General features: G+C 40.9%; 1 protein-coding gene across 3 annotated transcripts in view; it reads left to right on the forward strand.

Moving 5' to 3' along the window:
- SEMA3D (semaphorin 3D) overlaps window positions 1–22,350 on the forward strand; it is a 134,957-nt gene that overhangs the window by 36,359 nt on the left and 76,248 nt on the right. For 2 of the 3 annotated variants that reach the window (XM_015627970.3, XM_015627969.2), the window contains exon 2: window positions 6,181–6,371. In XM_015627970.3, coding sequence (XP_015483456.1) covers window positions 6,257–6,371 — 115 coding nt within the window. In that variant the 5' untranslated portion in view covers window positions 6,181–6,256. Of the gene's footprint in view, window positions 1–6,180; window positions 6,372–13,165; window positions 16,219–22,350 lie in introns of those variants that run through there. The other variant, XM_033514731.1, reaches the window with a different exon arrangement.

Below are 22,350 nucleotides of genomic sequence, written 5' to 3' on the forward strand. Positions count from 1 at the left end.
TTTTGTTTTGGTTTTTTGTTTGTTTGTTTGTTTTTTATGATTAGACTTGTAGGGCATTCTCATGTCCTTCTAAATAAAGAGCCTATGGAAAACAGTTATTATGGATGTAATACCTGAAGTCATTATTCTTTCCCCAAAAGAAAACAAGAAGGAACAAGAGGAAAAAGAATCCTTAAGATACGCATATCTTACATATGCATCTAACTTTAGAGTGAAAGGCATGTTGATATTTCTGTGCAAAGATCCCAGCTGCACATCTGACTGGTGGGATATTTTATTTAGGTGCCTACCTCCTCTTGGCAATAGCTTATCAGATGACAAGTTACTTTCCATCCCATCCTTTTTCTTGAACAATAGATACTGTGTTTGAGAAACAGTCTGTAGAATGTAAAAAACTGTGTCTGGGGTTTTTTATTGCTTGTTTATTCTTTGTTTTTTTGAGGAAGCACAATGTACTATAAGATATATATAAAATATGCAAAAAATAATTAGGGTTAGAGATTAGCATTTCATCAGCCTTGGATTTATGTGTTACATGGCCAAAAGAGCATAGATAAAATTTCTCAGAATCACCGTTTCTAATGATACATGACATGTCTGTGTGCATGCCTCTCTCTCTGCCACTTTCTGAAAAGATTACTTCTGTGTCTGTGTGAAATCTCTGGGTGTAATCCTGACCTCACTGACACTGACCTGAAAAATACCCTGATATTTTTAAGGATGAAGTGCTCATTTCCTATGTGTATAATTTTAGGTGCCCAACAGTAAATTTCAGGGTCAGATAAGCTCTTCAGAGCAATGTTACACAGATCATTCTGTAAAGTTTCTACCGTTTCTACCAGTGTTTATCTCCAAACAGATTACATGCCTGTTAGAAGTGCTTCCACCAGAAGATTCCCTTCAGAAAGATGCTGAAAAGTATGAAAAAGTGAACAAAATAAGGGAGTTCCTTCCTTCTTCTCTCATGTTTCACTTCCTTAAGTAACCATTTTTACTTGAGCTTGACTTTATCTCATCAAAAAATCCAGTGTAATACTCCAGTGTATTTTCTCTCTCTATTGGAGAGCTTTATTTATGATCAGATGGTTCTCTGCAATAAAACCAGATTTTTTGCTGACTCTTTTTTCCTTCAATTGCATCCTCATTGTCTCTCAGACCCTTCATTTTTCTTTGCTGTATTTGGCTCTTCTCAAGTGGGAATCAAAGCAGTGATTTTTGCTGCCAAGTTATTGGTGTTGAATGGATAGTGTGTAAATCCTGTGAAGAGCTCAGTAAAAGTTAGTCTTTAAAGTTTTGTAAAACTCATTGTAAGCTGGGTTATGTTTCTTATGAGTCTTTGCTAATCATTTGTATATTTAACAATAGCAAAGACTGCTCTATGGCAAAACCTCATCTAAACCAGGTACACTAAACCCAGTGATTTAAACAAAACAAAATGAAAAAAAATCACTTACTGTAGGCTCACATAATTTTTTTTTGATTGTACTATTGTCCTTTTATTAATTAATGTCTCCTAGTGTTGGGAAGTGAGGTAATGCTGATCTGGGGTTTGTGTAAAAAGTAGTATTTTTCTGAATCCTGAAAGAGAACATTTTCTGGACTATAAATAACACATAACCTACTTAAAAAGTTGGAGAATAGTGAGGAATAATACTGTTTACCAGTTCTTGGATGGAGTTAGCTTTAACTGAGATTTCACAATGAAGAGAAAAGCGTCTTCTGCCAAATAATAAACAGACCATCTATCTAAGGGGTACAAGAACATAGTTTCATTGTGCTCTGGATAAATGTCATCTTTGTTATTGCACAAATAAGTAAGTCTAAAGATATAATTTTATTTTTAGTCCATTTGATTTTCTAATTTAATAATCTGAGTCATGTAAGCTTACAGTTTTCCCTTTTATTAACAAAGACAAGTCAATATCCAGTTCATAATTAAAATAGTTTTTGAACCACACAGTAGACAAACACAGTAATTTTTCTTTTGGAATTTGTATAATTTCAAGGTGAGACATTTACATAATGCATTGGACACATATTAAAGTGACGCGCTTTGAATTTGTGTGCATATAGATAAAGTACATATTCTTATTATAGAGATGATAATGAGATAATGTACCTTTCCAGAAATCTGAATTGTAGATGGGGAAATTTTTGCTTCTTCTTGTAGCTGAATAATTTTAAATCTTTTAAAGCAATATGTTTGTCTGACAGGCCACTCATGCTATTTTGTTGATGTCTGGAAGGGACATCTTTTGCTCTTTTCTGACTCCATAGACCAAAAAAAAAATAAAACCCCAAGATCTCAAACAAGGATAGATGAGTAGAAAGAAAAACTTTCACATCAGTGATAGAAAATTACATATTGAGATTATATGGCCTAGGAACTTACTCATTAGGTTTATAATGAATTTATAAGCTTATAGTGACTAGGTTGGTCTATATTTTCAGTTGTCATGATTTGCAGCATTGTTTAGATTCACTAAAACCAAGCCATAACTCTTTATTGGAATATAAAATTCTGAATTTTAAAATGACATTGGAAAACTAGTGCTGGAAACAGGTTTTGAATTCTCCTCCAATTCCATAAAAGCTTTTTTAACAGAATTAACTGAGAGTTTCATGACCACAGTTTAAAAAGTGTGTGTTTGCGGATGGGTCACAGTCGTTTCAGCTCTGGACTTTGTGACGCCAGGAGAAGTCGGAAACTACTCAGTATTTGTGCATGCAAGATTTTGCATTTAGATAGGTTTGAGCTGAACGATGTGAAAAAGCTCCCATAAGCACAGAGCTCCTTACTGTCTGTGTGTTTGAGAAGGCTGAAGAGCTCTGTTTATTGCCACAAAGGGCCTGGAATAAATTATGTTTAGTAAATTGGCTCCAGGTTTTCTTGTTTCAGACAGTAGCTTCGGAGCAATCTTTTTTATGGGCTCCACTAAATGTGACCAATTGCAGGGAGGTGACACCTCGTTTCAGGGATGGGACATCACACATGTGCCAGTCAGGATGGCAGGGCACCAGCAGTTGAACTTTCTGTCTTTTGGCAGTGTAGCCCACAGCCCGTTCCGGATTTATGTGCCCCATTGGGAGGTCCTAGCAGGATGGAGCCAGGCTGCTCAGCTCCTCCTCAGCCTTGTGCCTCCCGCCCCTACATGGGGCAAATAAAAGCTCCTTTATTCCACTGGAAATGCCCCTGTTTCAGCGAGGTGTATGCATGGCTTCCTTCCCTGGTCAGTCCTGCAGGTGATAATTAACACAGTGCAGTGCTATTTCCTAGCTGAAGCCAAGGTGGGAAAGCAGCTTTAGCCTCAGCATTTTTCTTTTCAGACTCTTTTTCCTCGTTTATTTTGGATCTGTTCATAGTGAGGAAGTTTTAGAATGTGTTGGTCCTTAGCTGAAGTATCAAAGGACTAAACAAACCAGTAATTTTTCTTTCTCTGACCAAATTCTTGTTACTTTTGAGTGGAAGAAAGAATGCGGGAGTCAAATTTGCTTTTGGGTTTTATGTTTTATTTCTGCTTATGGGACTGTTTGTTTCTGATCAGTGTGACTGTGGGTCTTTTCAGCACAGGACACTGATTGACATTGCATATGTTACAGAGAGGAATGATATTCTCTGAAGATTAATGTCAAGTTAGTTGGCCTGAAGTTCATTAACCTGAACTAGACTGTTGGAAGGACTCTGTGTGGAAGCTGGAATTGTATTAGAGGATCATCATAAACTAAAAATATATGTGACAATCTGGCCAGATTGCAATGAATCTAAAGACAGGACAGGGTTGGCTCGAGCTCACAGAGCAGCTGCCTCCAGTGTAAACTAACCGCCTTGTGAAAGCAAATGGTTTTTCACAGACATTATTCAAATAAAAGGGAAATGGGAAAAAAACTCCAACAAAAAAGGAAAAATAAAAAAAGAGGAAGGTTCCCATTAGCAAAAAAACGCCTAAATGAAAAAGTGATGTTGTGAGCTATGACCAAAGGCCCAAGTTTGGTGCTGATTCTCAATCAGTTCTGCAAATGACAGTGTATTGACACAACTGTTTTCTTAAGTCAAATTTAGTCTTGATTCTTCACAGTAACTTGCCTCAAAAAAATGAGCCCCAGATCCTTTGGTGAATTCCCTGTTGGCTGGGGCCCAGACCTTCAGGCCATGACTTCTCAACATACTTGCAGTGGGACTGGCTCCCTCTTAATTGCTTCTTTTTGAAGTAAGGTTTGTCGCTATCATCCTGCTGAAGATGAACAGGGCTGATGTCTCATCTTGATATATTCTTCCCCCTCCTCCCTCCCCTTCTTTTCCCCTTCTTCCCCCTAAATAAATTTCTAAAGGCAATTTAACCCTGGGATAGTCTAATCCACATCTGTCCTTTGTGGTCCACCCTCAGACGTGTTGGCACAGAAGTAAGGGTCACCTCTCAGGATCTTATACTGTAATAAAGGGAAGGGAAAGATTAAACAGGCATTTAAGATTTGTCTCTTTTCTCTCCATGTCATCTCATGAACATGTACTCACACTTGGTCAAGAGTAGTGCATTCAGAAGCTGAATGTGGGTGTTGAAGAGGGGACTGAGGAGAAGGAAGCTCGGTGTTTGGCAATAGGAGCTATGCTTTGGGCATTTTACAAATTGTTCCCCTCTTTTCTCTTTCACCATTGTGCTCTTCTTGCACACTTCCCTGTCTTTTACTATTGACAGAAGGTCTGGAGGCTCAGAAAGCACAAGTTTCATCTGAGACAGATTTCCTCTTTCAGAGAGAACTGTTTCCATCCTTTCATGCCAGGAAAGATGAACTGCCTGCATCAGGAGGTGCTGAATTGGTTCTGGGTGCTGCTTTAGCTCTGAGTTGCCTGAGCCAGTGGCCACAAGCTGCGCTGCATTTCTCATGGGCTCGTAAGGAACCTCTTCTTCAATGTCTGTGCAAATGCTGGCTGATGTGGGCACAAGGATTGCTCTTTTAATCAGGCAGTTTCAGTACCTTTCAGAAAAGAATTTTCGTGGCAAGTCATGAGCCATTAATCTCTCGACTAACCATAACATTTTTTACTCCTTGGTTTTACAGCATTACTCAAACACTGATATTTGTCATTTCACCAGCTATCTCCCTTGACCTCTAGCATCATGCACTTGCAGGAGGAAGGATTTGATCTTACAAATATTTTCATACTCTGATCTCTGTGTTTTATTTACCATCAAGTTTTGCCTTCAGAACTCAAGATGCCATTTCAAATAATTTCATGTGAAAAAGTGTAGTTATTGGGCAAAAGAGATCCTTGATGGTTGGGTACAAAGGACACCAAGATTGCTGTTGCTGTTTTCTTTTCAACTACTTTGCGAGCTGTGTGACCTTGAGGAAGTAGGTTCACTGGAGCTTTATGGTTCTGTTTTTGCATAGGGAAAATAAGGACAGTGATAATTGCTTTCATTTGTAAAACACTTCAAGATTTATGGAACATGAATGACACTTATTAAGTGAAAAGTGCTGCAAAGCTGGCTTAGTTGCACACTGTGCTAACAAAATCTCATATCAGCCTATTGACCCCAGCCTGAAACACTCATTAAAGTTTATAGGACATTTTGGTGGATGAGTTGAGGCAGTAATTCTGCTGGAAATATCATACTGAAAATGCTTTTAAATCCATCATCTTCATTGACTTTTTTTTCCTATTAAAACTAAACATAACTGCTTGTTCTATCCAATTTTCTTGGTTTATTTATGAAAGTTTTGATGGGTATGTGCTCATTGTTAACTCTGCTTGTACCCCCATGGCATCTGAGACAGTTCATTCTAGTCATAGCATAAACATAAAATAGCTGCTGTACTGAGATAAAAAGAGTTACAAAACATTAAGACATCCAGTGGACTGGTATGAACTAACAAGTTGAATGGTCACTTTTAAATGGCAAATGTTCTTTTTGTGGATACTTCATTAATTTAATTTGTGCTTAAACTTTAGCTATACTACACACTGGTGTTTGAAAAGTTTATGTATTTTTCCAATGTCAAAATGTGTAAATTTAATACTAAAGAAACAAAACATTTTTACTTGTACTAGAGGAAAAGATACTTTTGTAGCAAAGAAATTAAATGAGCTGCTCTTTAAAGATAGGTTTGGCTTGCTTACAGAGTTATTATTTTTACAGTAATGCAGGTTCACAGATGTTTTCCTTTTTTTTCTTCCAGATAAAACTTGGGTTGCTTGAAAAGTGGGGCAATATTTCACCATCGTGCAAAAGAAGATACAGAAGAAGAGAGCAGAATGAGAGCTTTGCAAGTGCCACATGCCTGCAGCCTGATGTCTTTAGTGATGCTGTTCCTTCCAGTCACTGGAACATCAAAACAAAATATCCCAAGACTGAAGCTTTCCTACAAAGGTAAACTTTTCAGTATTTTTTCTGATTCTGTCACTTTTGTTTTGATGTGATGTTGCCAGCAGTTCATTTGTATTACTTACCAGGAAAGCAAAACACTGTCCCAGAAATACATAATAGAAACCTTAAGGATGGATGAATTCTGCCTAGGGACAGTATTAAATTGTGGGGTTTTTTTGTTGTGTTGGGTTTTTTTTTTATTATTATTTTATTTTGTTTATTTTTTTGTGTTTTATTTTATTTTTGTAATTATTTTTCTAATACTACGTTGGAATGTTAAATTCTTCATATGTGGTTTTCTTTCTCCTTGCCTCTTTGGATCACAAGAGTGTGTTTCTTTGTGGAATTTCTTAGTCTTGTGTGTAGTTCTTGCTGAGAATGGCACCATCTGAGGGATTTCAACACAGATATATTTATGTACTAATGGAGAGTTTTTTAAAGAAGGTAGATTTCTTGTTGCTTTGAATGTACAGTATGCCTCCACAGGCACAGAGATGTGTCACTGATGCTGTCTTCTTTAGCTAAAAGAAATGCTCTCCAGTTAGTTATGTTTCAACTGTCAGCACCCTTCCCTTATGGGAGCTATTTCTGCTCCATTTTTCAAACTTCATGTCTTCCTATGCGTTGCAGAATTGCACTCAGGATGGTGTGATGGGACAGGCTGTAAAGCCTTCATCGGTGCTTATGATATGTTTATCATGATTTTAACACCCAGAGGAATTTATTGAGTAAGCAGAATGACATGCTATTTATTTACAAGCTTCTCTTTTGCTAGATTTGCATGCCACTGTGCATGCTATTCCAGTGTGTATAGATGTGCTTGGATGTGTTTGTGTAAGAGAGACGGAGGAAGAAAGATCAAGGGATCTTGACAACATTTTTATAAATTCAGGAAACAGTTGCACTCACTGTAGCCAATGAATACAGAAACTGAAAAGACCTGACATGAGTTATGAAAGTTAGCAGTAAAACCTTCCTAACATACAGCCAGCCTTCTCACAGCTAGCCTTTTGAGATAATTCCCAAAAGCAGCATATACCATATGGCAATGGCATTTATTGTGGATTTGACGCTCACGATTAGTGAATTTCTCTCAACTTCAAAAGCAGATAGCTTTTGGCAAAATCCTGATGGATGCATTTGGCAGGTAAAGAGGGGGAGAAAGAAAAATTATTGAGGTCAACACAGGGAAAAAAGAAATGGCTAAAATCTTAGTCTAAAATAGTGGCAGAGACCTGCTGGGAGTGGTTGGGAAAATGCCTGAGCTCGTTTAAAAAGACAATGAGCAGATGATTGATATTTAAACCCTGACCCAAACTTTTATTAGCAACTTTATAAACCTTTCAGTTTGGCTTGAGGGATACTGTTTCCTGTCCAAACTTATCCACCTATATCCCTGTAGGGGGGGAAAATCAACAACTGATACAGATGGAAAATAGCACATAAATCTTAATTTGGAGAGCTGTGATAGAACTGAAAAGCCAGAAGCAAGAGAGTTATGAGAATTTATTGTGCCTTGTCTTACTTTTTTGGGGGGGGATGGAAGGTGATGTGTATTTTTCCACATGGAACAAGAAAAAATTTACTGCTGTTTTTTCACACTTACTTATTATAAATGACTCCAATATGGCTTATCATAATTAAACCATATTTTTGTTGTTGATAAGAGGATGTCAGATGTACTGAATATTTAATAAAGTTGTCAGAATTAAGTCTTCTTTCCTTCCCCCAAGTGTTTCAGACAAAATAATTCCAAGGTTTCTGTGAGTAAGATGTAGGAGACATGAACTATCTTGCCAGTTCTCATAAAATTGTTAGTCATGTCACTGACAAGTCCTGGCATCTCTGTTCTTTGGAATTAAGACTTGAAATATCATGAGGAGGAGAATACATGGTTCTTGCCCTTCTTTATGGAAAACAGATGAAAACTGGCCACATCAGGCAGTTCCAAAAACCTGGTCACACACGTCTTTGGAAGGAAGGTTTCATTCCCTTCATGGTGCAATGTGTTTATGGCATAGGTCCATCTTCCCAGAAGAGCTAGGCATTTACTGGGGCAGGAGAGCTGAAAGTAAACAAGATTTTGCTCGGCAGTTACTGAATCTCCCATCTGCATCAGTCAGTGGTGGATGGGGGAAGAGGGAGAGGGTGGGGTAGTTAAAGATGTGTCTATAACTGCAGGAGTGCCTCAATAAACCACAGCATGTCACAGCTCTTTTGTGTTCAGACAGCAATTAAAATTTTAGACCTTCTTTTAATGGCAGTTATAGGTTTTCGTCTTCTTTGGATTTTCATCTTAAGGAGTGGGAATCTGTGCTGGAAATGTTGAGATATTCAAGTGGGTGATATGGGGATCAATGCAGTGTTGTGCAATGGATTTTCTTTATTGTTTGCCCCAGTCTAAAAATACAAAAAAAATTATAAATTCTAAAAAAATTGTACAAATTCTAAAAAATGTTCTAAAAAATTGTGCATGTATAAAACTAAAACTACACACAATTCAGTTGAAATATGTTGTAATGAAGAATCAAATTTATATATTATCCACCTGTGTTAATATAATACACTATGAGCTGTAATCACATATGCCATCCTTTATTCCCACAGTTTCCCAGATACATTAGTTGAAAAATTCTCTTCTTCACTTTTAGATATTGGTTCATGTCATTATTATCAAGAAATTGTCACTGTTCTTGTGATGCTTTTAGGGTGCTCTCACTGCATAGTTCTTACTTAATCTGTGTATCTGAGATACTCCTACAAGTTTGAGTTGCTTTTATGATTATGTTATAGCTTTAGTATACGGAGGAGGTGACAAACTGTCTTCTAATAGAAGATTTCCATCTTTAGAAAACCAAGGGATGATTTTTGAGTAATATTCCATATTTTAATACTTTTTTTCTAGCCCTGCTTTCAGTCTAAGAGAAACTGTGTATTTATCACTCATTTTCATGCAGCTGGAGATAACCTGTGACCTTTATACAAACTCTAGAACTCCTCAAGCTCAGAAGTGACATTCAGCTTCGCTAAGCAGCACATCTTTGTTGTCTGCTGCCTCATTTAACATCCTCATTCCAAGCTCTAGAGCAGATGCAGAAAGTTTTCATATACTAGTCTCATTCATTAATGTAATTTTCAGGACAGCATCAGTTTTGTTACTAAAGAATGGAAGGGTCTGTGTCCTAATTCATATATGTTTAATTCATACAGTGTAGACAGTCTTGTTTCTATCTTCTGAGTAATAATCTTTTTTATTGAGTGGTTCTTCCAAACATATTTTCTACATGTTTCTCTAGGTTCTACTTTATAGGGTAGATTAGTCAAACCAGAAGCTTATTTGCCTTCTAAGGAAAAGAAAAAAAAAACAAACTTTTTTCAATTTGTATGTATCCTAAAATTTCGCTGCAGAATTGCAGATTCATTATTGCAAATTTAACCCTACTGATTTGATTTACTTTTCTGCTTTTCATGGACATCTTAGTAAGTGTAGTCTTTGTTTTCAGTGAATGCATTCATTTTACAAAAGTGTGCAACCTGGTTTATTACCTCAGGAGTATGCCCCAGTCCAGATTTTGATGCTGTCATCAGTGACATCCACAAACATATATCATTCCCATGTGGGAATGTGGCCATGGCCCAGAGCAAGCCATGCTTGCTGTGAACAGCAGTGACTTGGTCAGAGGACCAGGAATCCTGCATTGTGACACAGTACATGGGAAAAAGCACGACTGAAGGCAACCTTTGTCTTTTAAAACAGGATTTACTTAGCACTGTTAGAAACAACTGTAGTAGTAATTTAAATCTAATAAACAAGAGCATTATTCTCAGCTGATTTGTTTTTCTCCACATTGAATGAATTTAGTTGCAGTCTCACTCCCACTGGAGTCATGGCAAGAGTCTGGCCACTGAAGTAAATTGAAGCAAGATCAAATTCACACTCTTCACTTTTTTCATCTTACATAAGTAAACTAAAGACAGGCAGTTCTTTCTCCTCTGCTGAAGGATGACAGTGCTAAATCATCAGCTCCACATGGAAATTAGCCACACTTTAAGGATTGTTTAGTTTCATGCAGTGCTTTGCACACAGGATTTTCTTCCCCCTAAGAGTGATCCATTCTGTAAACATGGTGAAAAAGCAAACAGAGAATATTTTGGTGCCAGGAATTCTTTTGAGATTCTGACTGGATGAGTACACTTGTTTAATGTTCAAAAATGGTCCTTTGAACATGCTGCTTTACAATGTTAGGCATTCTGTTCCCTATATTGTTTTTGCTTTAAACCTGTTTAATTTTATAACTGATGAGATGTTTAACTGTTACATCAGACCAGTTAGTTTGTTGAGTTTCAATGCAGCTGGCTTATTTCCATGTCATGCATCGTTTAATTATACATATAAAACATAGTTAAAATTGTACAGCTCCTTGAGCCTCTCTTAAACTGTCTGTGACACTGCAGTAATCCCAGTACCCTGATGGGGTGTTGCACAACTATGACTGATCAGAGTGTGGTCAACTGGTGATGTATAAGAGAGCCTAGAAATGAGTTTGCATTTTGCAGCTGTGCTGTGTGAAGAGAAAGTAAAACCAGAAAAAAACCTGCTCTTGTGGTAGTGTCAGCAGCTGTAAACCTGAATGCTTATGAAAATCAAGGAAAATGTCCTGAGTGAGGAAGTGGTGTTTTCCCCTTGTTTGTTATTAAATTTTTGATAATTTTTTATTTCTCAGAAAAATCTATCTCAGATTCCTTTGCAGAAAAACATGAGGTGTTTATATGAGAGTGAAGATCCTAGTACTGGATGGTTGTATAGTTATACAAAAGATTTTGTATGTTTTGTCTCAAAAATGCTTTCTGGAGGCAGTGATCATTGAGACTTAAAATATACCCGAGCTTGATGATGGATGGGCGCTGGTGACCATGCAAGGAAAGTCTCTTGCATACACAGTAAACTAAATATAAATGTGAAGGCATTTAATAATGGGAAAACCAGCACATTTCTTACAGATTTTTTTTTTTTTCCATTTTTAAGCTAGTGAACTTGAAGGTCAGATCCAACTATATGTTGCATTTTCTGTCATATAATTATCATATATATAATGTCCTGGAGAGCAGCCTCCAGTCACTGACATCAACAGTTTACATAGCAGTTGAACTAAGAATAACCTTGGAGAACTGACCCATATCAACCTCTTAAGTGTAAACCGTAGCTCACAACAGTTTTTGTTTTTTCATGGTCACAGAAGGGCCTCAATTGGATAAAAGAATTGTGTTCAAAAGATACAAAACTACTCTGCTGAATGTTCATTAAATCTTGGAAGATGAGAGGAAACAAAACTGAAAGGCTGATACTTGGCAAAGAATTTTTGCTCCCTTGTAAAAAGAAGGATGGGACAACATCAAAAACAGGTTCCCTAGAAGAATGCAGGGAAGATACATGATAAGTGGCATCAGGTCAGAAGAGAGTTCAAAACTCTTTCTTTAACTGCTTTTACTAATAACATCTGGTAAGCAAATGCAATTCAGAACAGTTTCAGAAATCCCAACATTATTCTCCTGCACACTAATGGGAGGGCATGATCTACCTGACATCAGTGTCTGTCTAGCAGTGGACGTCTGTGATCACAATGCAGGTACTCAAGTCACATCCTGTTTCACTTTCCTCCCTCCCCATTTCTGCTGTTCCATTTATAGATGAGTTCCCCAAAGGAGGGCTGAGGAGTATAATCTCTCCTGTACTCACAGTCCTTTGGAGACAAATACACAAAGAGCAGAAAGAGACAGAAGTTCCTCTATCAGTCAGAGAGATTGGCTAACTCTGTTTAAGGGAGACAATTTTGAAGATGGAGGGAATGACAGAGGTACATCTGTGCACAAATTTGAAAAAAAACAGACATTCTACTTTCTGAACAAAATCTTGTCTAAACCAGAATTTTCCATGGTGTTGAACCATAAAATTTGAGAGCTAAGAGGCTATTGAACACACTGAAATTTTGTAATTAACTTATTTGGCCTTTTTATTAAATTTGGCCTTTTTATTAAACTTTCCTGTGTATCATCCAAGCAACCTGGATTTCTTTCAGAAAAAATTCTCACTAAATCTGTAACAAAACATTAGCCTATTGACATCCTACCCCTAAAGTAATAAGTATAAATACTGATAATAAAAAATGTCCCCCTCCAGTATTAAATAAAAGCCTACGCCTGAATGCTGAGAACATCCATGGGTCTTGTCACTCAAATTTATATTTGAAAACAGTTGTGTGGGAGGGCGCTTGTGCCTGCTTTGTAAAGAGAAACTGTGGAGTTGCCAGGTTCCCAAGTGATGGGTCTGCACTTGGTGTCTGTTGGGGCTTTGGGTGCCCAGGGCCATGATGAGTTCCCTGAGCCGGGCTGGGGATGGTGGGTGGGGCTGGCCTGTGATGCGCTCTGGGTTCTGTGACAGCACAGGGGCCGTGTCACAATGGGGACAGCTGTAAAAGGTCCCAGTGAGCCCCACTGCCCCAGTAGAGCCTGAGCAAGCGGTGAGTGCACACGCAGTGGGGACAGGGCTGGAGGAGGGCTGGGCTGGGGCAGAAGTGCTGACACCCGGGGCATGAGTTCTGTCCCTGCATCCAGGGCCCAGCCCCTGGCGGGAGCGCCTTGCTCGGGGCACGGCGCTTGTGGGGACAGCGATGCAGGCCTTGCCACCTGCCAGCTGCCGGGGCCCTCTCCTTCCTGCCGCCACATCCCTGCGGCTCCTGCTCCCCACTGTCTGTCTCCATTCTGGTCCCACTGAACAGCTTCTGTGTGTCCTCCTGCAGACCATGGCTTTATTACACTTGCTCTTCGTGCTCGTGCAAAGCCTGATCCAGTACCCGCAGCCGGCTGGGGATGGACTGGATGAGGCCACGCACCGGCGAATGCAGGAGCGTCAGGAGCTGCTGGACCGCGAGATGGCTCGGCTGCTGCAGGAGCTGGAGCAGGGTCCCTTGGAGCAGCAGGACGAGGGCTGGGGAGCCGTGCTCTTTGGTGCTCTGCAGCAGTGGCCATTCTGGGTTCTTGCTGGAGTCCTGCTCCTCTTGGGCCTGTGGTTTAGCTGCAGGAGAAGGAGCTGTGAAGCCAGGAGCAGTGGCAAGGACCAGAGCTCCTGCAAGACCTTGAGAGATGAGAGAGGGAAAGAACAGGACGGAGGCGGTGTTGATTCAAGGGAAGGCTATGAAAACATTGATGTGACTGTGGAGTCAGACGACGGCAGCAGTGGAAATGACAGAGAAGGCAGTCCTGTGGCTTCCAGTGAGGGAGATGACGATGATGCCATTGAAGGCAATGATGAGGTGAAGGGGAAGGAAGACAGTGATGTTAAGAGTGACAATGGCCGTGACTTAAAGAAAGATGTGGAATGGCGTGATGAGAATGTGCCAGGAGACAATACTGCAGAAGGAAATGAAGAAGAACCTGGCAATGTTGCTGGAAATACAGAAGGCCTAGATGAAGGAAATGAAGGAGGAAACAAGGATGCTGGAAAGGAAGAAGAAGGAGATGGAAATGAAGAAAAAAACAATGGTGGAAATATGAAGGCAGGCAAGAGAGATGTAAATGAAGGTGAAGATAATGTAGATGGAAAGGAAGAATACACGGATGTGCAAGTGCAGGAAAGCAATGATGCCAGTGAACAGAGAAGCGGTGATTGGACTGGGCAGGAAGATAGCAATGGAATTGATTGTGGGAAGGAAGTTGACAATAGTGGTTTTCCTGCAACTGAGGAAGAAAATAAGGAAATTGAAAAAGAAGATGATGATGATCGAAGCAAGGATGAAGAACAGGGTGGTGTAAATGTGGAGGGAAACAAGAACAAGGATAGAAGAGAAGATGAGCAAGGTAATGTGGCTGCCAGTGAAAAAGAAGGCAGTGATAGTGGCAAGGAAGAAAGCGGCAGGGGTGGAATTGAAGACAGAGAAGACGGCCGAGATGCTGGGAATAAGCAAGGCATCCTTTTAGTGGATCACATAGAGTGGCCGGTGGAGGACCTGGAGAGAGGTTGCTCAGTGACAGCTGAGCTGATGGAAAGCTTCACGCGTGTCTTTGTGGACCGCGTGAGCAATACTTTCTACCCGGTGCCTCAAGAAGCCATTGGGGTGGGCAGTGCCTTTGAGGGTTGGAGTCCCCGTGAGTGGGATGGGGTGTACCGGGTTCTGATCCCGCTGAATCCCCCGCCAGGGCATGCCTTCCACCCAGAGCTTAACAGCGCAGGGCAGGTGGCAGCAAGGACCTTCAGCGTCCGTGTGGAGCTGGTGTGCATGTGCAAGAGGGAGCAGCTGGGCAAGCAGCTGTTGTGCTTCGTGCACCACTCGCAGGAGGAGCTGCGGCGGAAGCGGAAACGCAGCCTCCTAGAGACACTCTGCACCGGTTCCTACCTGGATGTGGAGAAAACCTCCCGCTGGTTCCACCAGTTGGTGAGGTCCTCGTGGCTGCATGTGCCTCAGTCATACTCCTGGCACTTGGTGTTTCAGCCCTGCAGACGGTCCTGCCAATTCCGGCTGAGCAAAGGCAAGAAGAGCGTGAAGGTGGAGATGCTCTTTGGGGTGCGCCAAGGGGACTCTGACATTTTTGTGGTCAGCCAGCCCACAGAGGCCCAGAAAGGCAGCTCCAGCATCTCTGTGAGCAGCCAGCCTGCTGAGGCCAACTTCATTGCAAGCACAGTGTGGCCTGAGACATACGCTGTGGCAGAGGTGAAATTCTTCCGTCACGTTGCCAGGCAGGTGCCATGTGAGAATTTGCATCTGAAATGCCTGCAGGTCTTCACCTGCATCCTGAGGGGCACAGGTTTTTCCAGCTCTACCTGGAAGACCGTGGTCATGCACGTGCTGACCACTGTACCGCTGTCCCGGTGGAGCAGGAGGGAATTTGCACGGCGGCTGTGGGACATCATGGCATACCTGCACCGCTGCCTGCAGTTGAAACGCTTGGAGCACTTTGTGCTTGGCAGCAAGAGACTTCCTGCAGAGATCAGCTTGCCACCAGCACTGCAAGGGGCTGAGCCACTCAACCTCTTTGAGCACCTGGCCCGAGATCCAGCTGCTCACAGAGAGGCGATGCAAGCTTATGGTCAGCTGCGATTTCGCCTCTGAATGCTGCTCTCCAGCCACTGAGAGCAGTTCATTGCACAGAGCTGTGCTGGGGGGGCTCACACCCGATGGCAGCCACGTGAACACTGCACAGTTGTTGCATTTGTCACTGGCAATCCTGAAGCTGCTTTCCTGCTCCTGCGGAAAGAAGATGCTGCAGCACATGGATTCCTTGTGCAGACACACATCTTTGAGTTGCCTTGCCCTTCACCTTCCGGCTACAATGATGCTGTTCCTTCAGTCTACAAGGCAGAAACTGGCTCCACCTACACATCCCCACAGAAGACAGTGAAGAGGTTGCTTGAAATACCTCAAAGACAGAAACCTAGCCTGTTAGGGACTTGATGTAGTTATTCAGTGAGCTGTAGCTTCAATGGTTTTGTAAAGACATAGTTCCTAGTATATGAAAGTACAACAGATAGATTTAACTCAGTTTACCATAGGAGAATATGTAGTCCAAGTTTTCATAATGAGACTTGTTCATTAGCATTCCTTCCAAAGGCCCTTTAGTGTTGTCAGTGTATAACTATTTTGCGAAGTTTCTCTTAGTTTAGGAAATTGAACTATCCTGCTGTATCTGTTTGTCTGGTTTTCAGTAATATTTAGATATCTATGTTGGAAGGATTAATAAAAGGAGACAAGTTTCTCAAATTGCCTGAAATGTGTCATTCTTTGTATTTAACCCTCTGTATCTTAGAGAACATCCTTCCTATACTGTTGCAGTCAGCAACCTCAGGATCTTGTCCAGGGAAGCAGCAGGATTCTGGGGACCAGCATGAAACACCAACGAGACGGGCTCCCGGTTCATGAAACCATTTATTCAACATGGGAACAAACTTAGGTCCAGAACAGAGAGCTCTGAACAGTGGCACAGCAGGGGTTTTTGAGGTTCAGAACTCTTAAGGGTTTCCACCTTTGAGGGTGGAGTTCAGGGTCAGGGACCAGTAGAAACACACCAAGGGAGAACCCCCCAGGGACTCAAACCCAATCAGAACTCCTGGGCCACCCTTCAAAAGGGGTTTGGGGTGGGACAGTGTAACCCTTTGTCATCCCTGAGGCACACTGCCACACTATACTGCTTCCTGAAATAATCAATTTTTGCAAACAGAGATGTTGGATATATTAAGTACGCTGTCTTTTGAGCATTTCCATAGAAAAGCTTGAAGCCTGATATGAAAATGCCCTGAAGTGCCTGAAATTTTGCAGCTGACTATTCCTGAATCTTTTAGAAATCTTTGGAAAAGTTCTCTTTACAGTCAACTATTACAGGCTCCTAGGGAACACTTCAGTCCTAAAAGATGAACAGAGAAGTCCCTAACTGCAAAACGTGGTTTTATACATAGTTCTTTTTTTGGCTTCTTATAACCAGGGTTTTGACACAAAATTGTGACAACAGAAGGACATGTTTTCTCTATTCCTGGTTATCTGTATCCTCGTTATCCTGAGAGGCTCTACTGTTCTGTGAATATTGCCTTTTCCACCAGGCCTCATAATATTGTATAGCAATGAGAGCCACTTTGCATGCACAGCTTTGTCCATGGTGAAATGCAGCTAAACAAAATACAATTTACTTCTTGCTGTGCATAGTAGAGATTAATAGTAGTTTGGAATCATTTATTCACTTTGCCTTCATACCAATGCATCTGGGGTCATTTAAACTCAGAATACCTTAGGAATTGGATAAATTGCTGTAATCATACTATAAATACTTTTATTATCTCAGAAGTTTGGTTGAGAATTTCTACAATGCCCACATAAATCTTCATGTGTATTCTCCAACATGAGAAAGGACTTGCTTCTACTTAAAGCAAAAGGATGCGATCTTCGTTCTTTGCTGTATATGAAAATTATAAAGCCTTTAATTGCAGAGTCCTTCAAAGGTGTCATTAGGTGTAACTGTTTTGAAAGATGTTGAGATGTCTGCTAATTTAGGTGTGGCTTGTCTTTAAAATAAGTCTGTGTAATGAGTTTATCACTGGCTAAAATTGGCAGTGCACATACTAGAATTATTTACTAATTTCCTACTGTGAGATATGAATTAGGAGGAGGGTAAAGCAGGCTTAAAGCTTAAAAAGTATAAAGAAAACTTTATTAACAGAATTAAAAGAATAACAAAGATCCAAATAAAACCTTCAGAAACACTTCTCCCCTCTACACAACCTCTTTTCTTTCCCAGCTGACAATGTAGACACAAAACCTGGGATTTTCCATCAGTTACCACATCTACAATAGTCTTTCATCAGTTCTTGTTGGGAGAGGAATTTCTCTCACCATGCCATGGAGAGTTCTTCACAAGAAACAGTTCTCTTTTTGCTTTTAAATTTCCATGAATAGCAGCTGCCCAGAAAATCTGAAATCATGAAGTTCCTCCCATTTTCACAGCCTTCCCACAGCTGAGTTCATGGCCATGTCAGCTTATGGGGTATTATTTTCAGGATGAGCTGTTCAAAAGCAAAGGTTCTCTTCATCTATCTCTGAGATCGTCTTCATTTCTGGGAACAGAGGTCTTTTTCTCTCCCTGGGGGCAAAGGGTCTTAATCAATCTCATCTCTCTGTCTGTTTGAGCTTCTCATGGGATCATAGCTACTTCAGCATCTGCTTTGCTTCATTATGGATGCCTCTGCTCGTGTCTACAGTTTGAACACTCTATCCCCCCATACCTTCTCATGAATTAAAGGGGATATTCCAGTGTGTCATAGTCCATCTCCATGGCCTTACCAAAATAACTTTTAGACCAATATTAAGGCATCTCCTCATTCTCCTTCCGTCTGGGATTTGATTCCTTCTCTACTGACCTTGGTGTCTTCTTATTGTCTTCTACATGTCTTCACTCTGTCCTTCTCTCTTACTTGAGAGAGGATCAATGTTTTTCAAGTCTCTGTGCAGTGAAAGAGTTAATACCTTGCCCAGGGCCTGTGGATTGTCATGATGGTTTCTGCCAGGCAGTGGTCGAAGCAGTCACAGTGATGGATTTCAGGCTGTGCTTGGGGCTGTACCAAGATCTCGGGGGGCTCAGCCAGAATGGTGGTGGCCACTGTGGCCGCATGGCTGGTCTCCAGCCCCTGCTTCGTTCAATTGCAGCTGCAGGCCGATGGCTTCCCCTCCCTGTGCCCAGCAGCCACTGGGGCCATGCAGGCTATGGAGAAGTGTGTTTGTCCCGGCCCAGAGCTGCTGCCAGGGCCCAGCAGGCCGTACCCCGGTTCAGCATGGGCTGGCAGTGGGGAAGGGCTTAGTGTGGACAAGATGTTAACAGCTGCTGCCCGGCCCAGCCTCGGCTGGGGCCTGCGGCCTCCTGGCGCCCGCCCGGGAGCCACTGGGGCCCAGCCCAGCCCCAGCAGACCGCAGGGGCCGTGGCAGAGCGGGGCTGGCTCCACCGGTGCCCATTACCTCTGCAAGGTGGGAAGCAAGAGAGAGATTTCCTGGGCTTGCCTGTCTTTAAAATGTGAATCTCACAGAGGTGCACCTACCTTCTAAATGGTTTAATAGGTTGTCAATTTTCAGAGCTAGCCAGCTATTGTTTTTTTCCAGGTACAGAGGAAGCTCTTAGCAGCTTCTCTCAGAGAAATCATTTCCATGGGTGGCTTTTTCCCTCCTCACCAAATATCACTTAAAACCAGCACAGTCGGTAATGGGTCGCAAAGGGAATTCTGAGTCTCAGCTAAGTAGGTTTCACATTGTTGCATTCTTACACCATGCTGGAATTGAGGAAGGGTAGCATGGTCACCACACATGACTTGATGCTAAGAAATCTAAACATGTTTTATAAATGCAAATACATATTATCAGAACAGAATAAAATTTTTACTTTTGAAGACTTTTTGCTGTGGCTCTGCTGCTGAAGATTTCTTAAGTAAGCAATGATCATGGTGTTGTAAGCCAAGTCAACTGAGATACTGCGGTGAATGAATAAATCCCAGTCACTATTCCAGCTTCTACCACTCAGGAGTGAAATACTAACCCAGATGGGGAGTTAGCTGGATGCTTATTTAATCACCAGGCTGGAAAAAACTCTTTAATTTTGAGAAAAACAGCAAATAGAGAGTATAAAACTGAGTGCTGAACATGAACTCATGAAAACCATCCCTGTAACTAACTTTGTTACTGTGTCTTGTGAGAATGTTGGTTCTGTGTTAGCCAGGCTTCAGAGATGCAGTGATTCAAATCAACAGCTTGCTCTAAGCTTGAAAATCATTGGGAAATGTGCTTTTCACAGTAAATTTTTCCAGTGTAATATCCTTGGTGATAGTAAATATGTCTCACTGTGAAGCAAAATTTCAACGCATAAGATAGGATTGTGTTGTTTTATGGAGTGAGAACTATGATTAATTTGGCTGCAATTTAATCAACCCTCTGTTAATGTTTACTTGTGAGGTTTTATTAGGTCATGTTGCAGTTATAATCTTATCAGTGGTCATGCTCAGGGTCTTATTTCCAAGCTGTTTTCAATAGTAAATAACTGACCAAACCTGATTCTTCACCACTTTGCAACTTGTGTTGTCATCTGTGTCAGTAAAAAAGGAGTGTGCAGTGTTGTCATTTCAATCTGGAATATTCTCCAGATTTTTTCCTTATGATGTAGTAACATAAATGGTTGTACAAGGCATCAGACAGGGCTCATTCCCATTAGGGTATTTCAGTCATGAGGCAGCATTTTCCTGCACTGTTGTAACTGTTCTAGGTGGGGTTTTTTACTGAGAAATACTGGAACTGTGAAACAACAGAGGACAAATGTCCATTTGGAATGGTCTCTTCAGAGATCATTCCTCTCAAATAAGGAAATAGGGAAGTAGAGAGCAGTCTCAGTCCTTCACGTATGTGGAGAATCAAATCCACATATTTTTGAAATTGACACTCTTGCAAAGGCCCATGCTTTTCGTGGCTTTAAGCAGGGAAAGTGCTTTAGAGTATTTGCACAAGCATATAATTTATCCTTCCTTAGATCAAATTCCTGTGGTTGTAGATGGGGAGGAATTTTTCCTCATATTCTGTATGTTAATTGCTTGTGTCCTGCAGGTGAGGACTGAGGTTTTTATAGCACCGTGATAACCATAAGCTGCTCCTAAGTGATCTTGCTGGCAGTTAATAAACAGATCTTTTAAAGTGTTACTAGTTTAGAAAACAAACCCTGACATCTTTGTCTTCACAAAAAATTTGTATGAAATGACAGTACTTGTGTATAGCAGTGTAGTGCCCAGTGTAGAATATAATTTTTCAATGTGAAGCAGGATTTTTTTCCAAAGTACTGCCAAATAAATGTCACCTAGGGGAATAGGAGTGGCAAAGCATGACAATTTGTGTTCAGATTGTACCTTAACAACAACTTGCACCAAGCCAGACAAATGCACACAAACTTAAATAGACTTTTGACTGAGCCAAAAAATAATTTTCATAATTATATTCCAGTTAGTCAGATTAGTAATGATAAAATATTTTTCCTTCCAGAGTGCTGTTTTTTAGCCAGCACCCGAACTTAATCTTTTCTTCCCTCTCACATGGTTTGTGAGATACCTTGGAGAAAAATGTTTGGGTGGGGTTTTTTTTCCCTTTATTTCATTCAGGACTTTTTCTCCAAAACACTGACTCTAATTTTCAAAATGATGAGGGTGTGCAAATAACTTTTGCAGTAAGTCTGGCTTTTCTAGCAGGAATGCTACATTGTCCATCCAGTGCCTGGAAGGTGGAAATACCCTTAATTTTATGTTCAGTTAAATACAGGATTTGCTTTCTGTCTGATGATTTCCAAATAGTTTAGTTTGGACAGTTTGCTTGTGGAAGAACTGATTCACATGTTTATTTTCTTTTCCCCAAAGTAATGACTACCCAACGAGTCTTAACTATCCTTGGGCTCTTTTCTATATGTTGTTTGTGTCCTCATCCAGGATTGCATCCAGAGAGTATTCATTAGGCAGAATGTTACAGAATTTTTATTTTACAGCCCTTTAGCTTTTTTGCAGCATTATAGATTCTTTCATTAGTTTCACAGAGCATAGTTTTTTTTCTTAATTACCTTTTAAAAGAGAGTTGAAGCTACTGTTAATTCACAGTAAATTTTAGTGTCAAATTTTTGATTTTAATAGGTATCTTAGAAGTGTTACTACTGGATGTTCCCCTTACTATACCATCCTCATTGAACTGGAATAAATTATCTTTGATGATCCCTTCATTGGCTGGAGAAGGAGGCCCATGTAAACCATGTGAAGTTCAACAAAACCAAGTGCAAGATCCTACACATGGGTCAGGGCAATCCTTGATATCAACACAGACTGGATCATGAATGGATTGTGTGATCAATAGGTTGGGCACAGCCCTTCAGACAAGGACTTGGGGATACTGGTGAATGAAAAAATGGATATGAGCCAGCAGAGGTTGCTCACAGCCTTCAAAGCCAGCTGTACCCTGGGCTGTCCCACGAAAAGTGTGTTCAGCAGGTAGAGGGAGGGGATTCTGCCTCTTCAGTCTGCTCTGATGAGACCCTGCAGTTGAACATTAAATTCTGGGGCACCTTAGTTTCTAGTTCAAGAAAGACACAAACCTTGAAATGAATCTTGAGAAGAGCCCTGATAATGGTCAGAGGGCTGTAGCACTTTCCATATGAGGACAGGCTGAGAGGTTTGGGGTTGTTCTACCGGGAGAAAAGAAGGGTCTGAGGAGACTTTATTGCAGCTTTAAGATATATAAATGCAGCTTGTGAGAAAAGATGAGCTTGGACTTTTTACCAAAGTTTTTAGTTACAGGACAAGGGGCAATAGTTTTAAACTGGAAGAGAGTAGATAGAAACTGGATATAAGAATGACATTTTCTTTTATGAGAGTGATGAGAAATTGGCACATGTTGCCCAGAGAAATTGTGGATGTCCCATCTCTGGAAGTGTTCAAGGCCAT

The sequence above is a fragment of the Parus major genome, chromosome 1A (genome assembly GCF_001522545.3).
Source record: "Parus major isolate Abel chromosome 1A, Parus_major1.1, whole genome shotgun sequence".
NCBI classification, from domain to species: Eukaryota; Metazoa; Chordata; class Aves; order Passeriformes; family Paridae; genus Parus; species Parus major.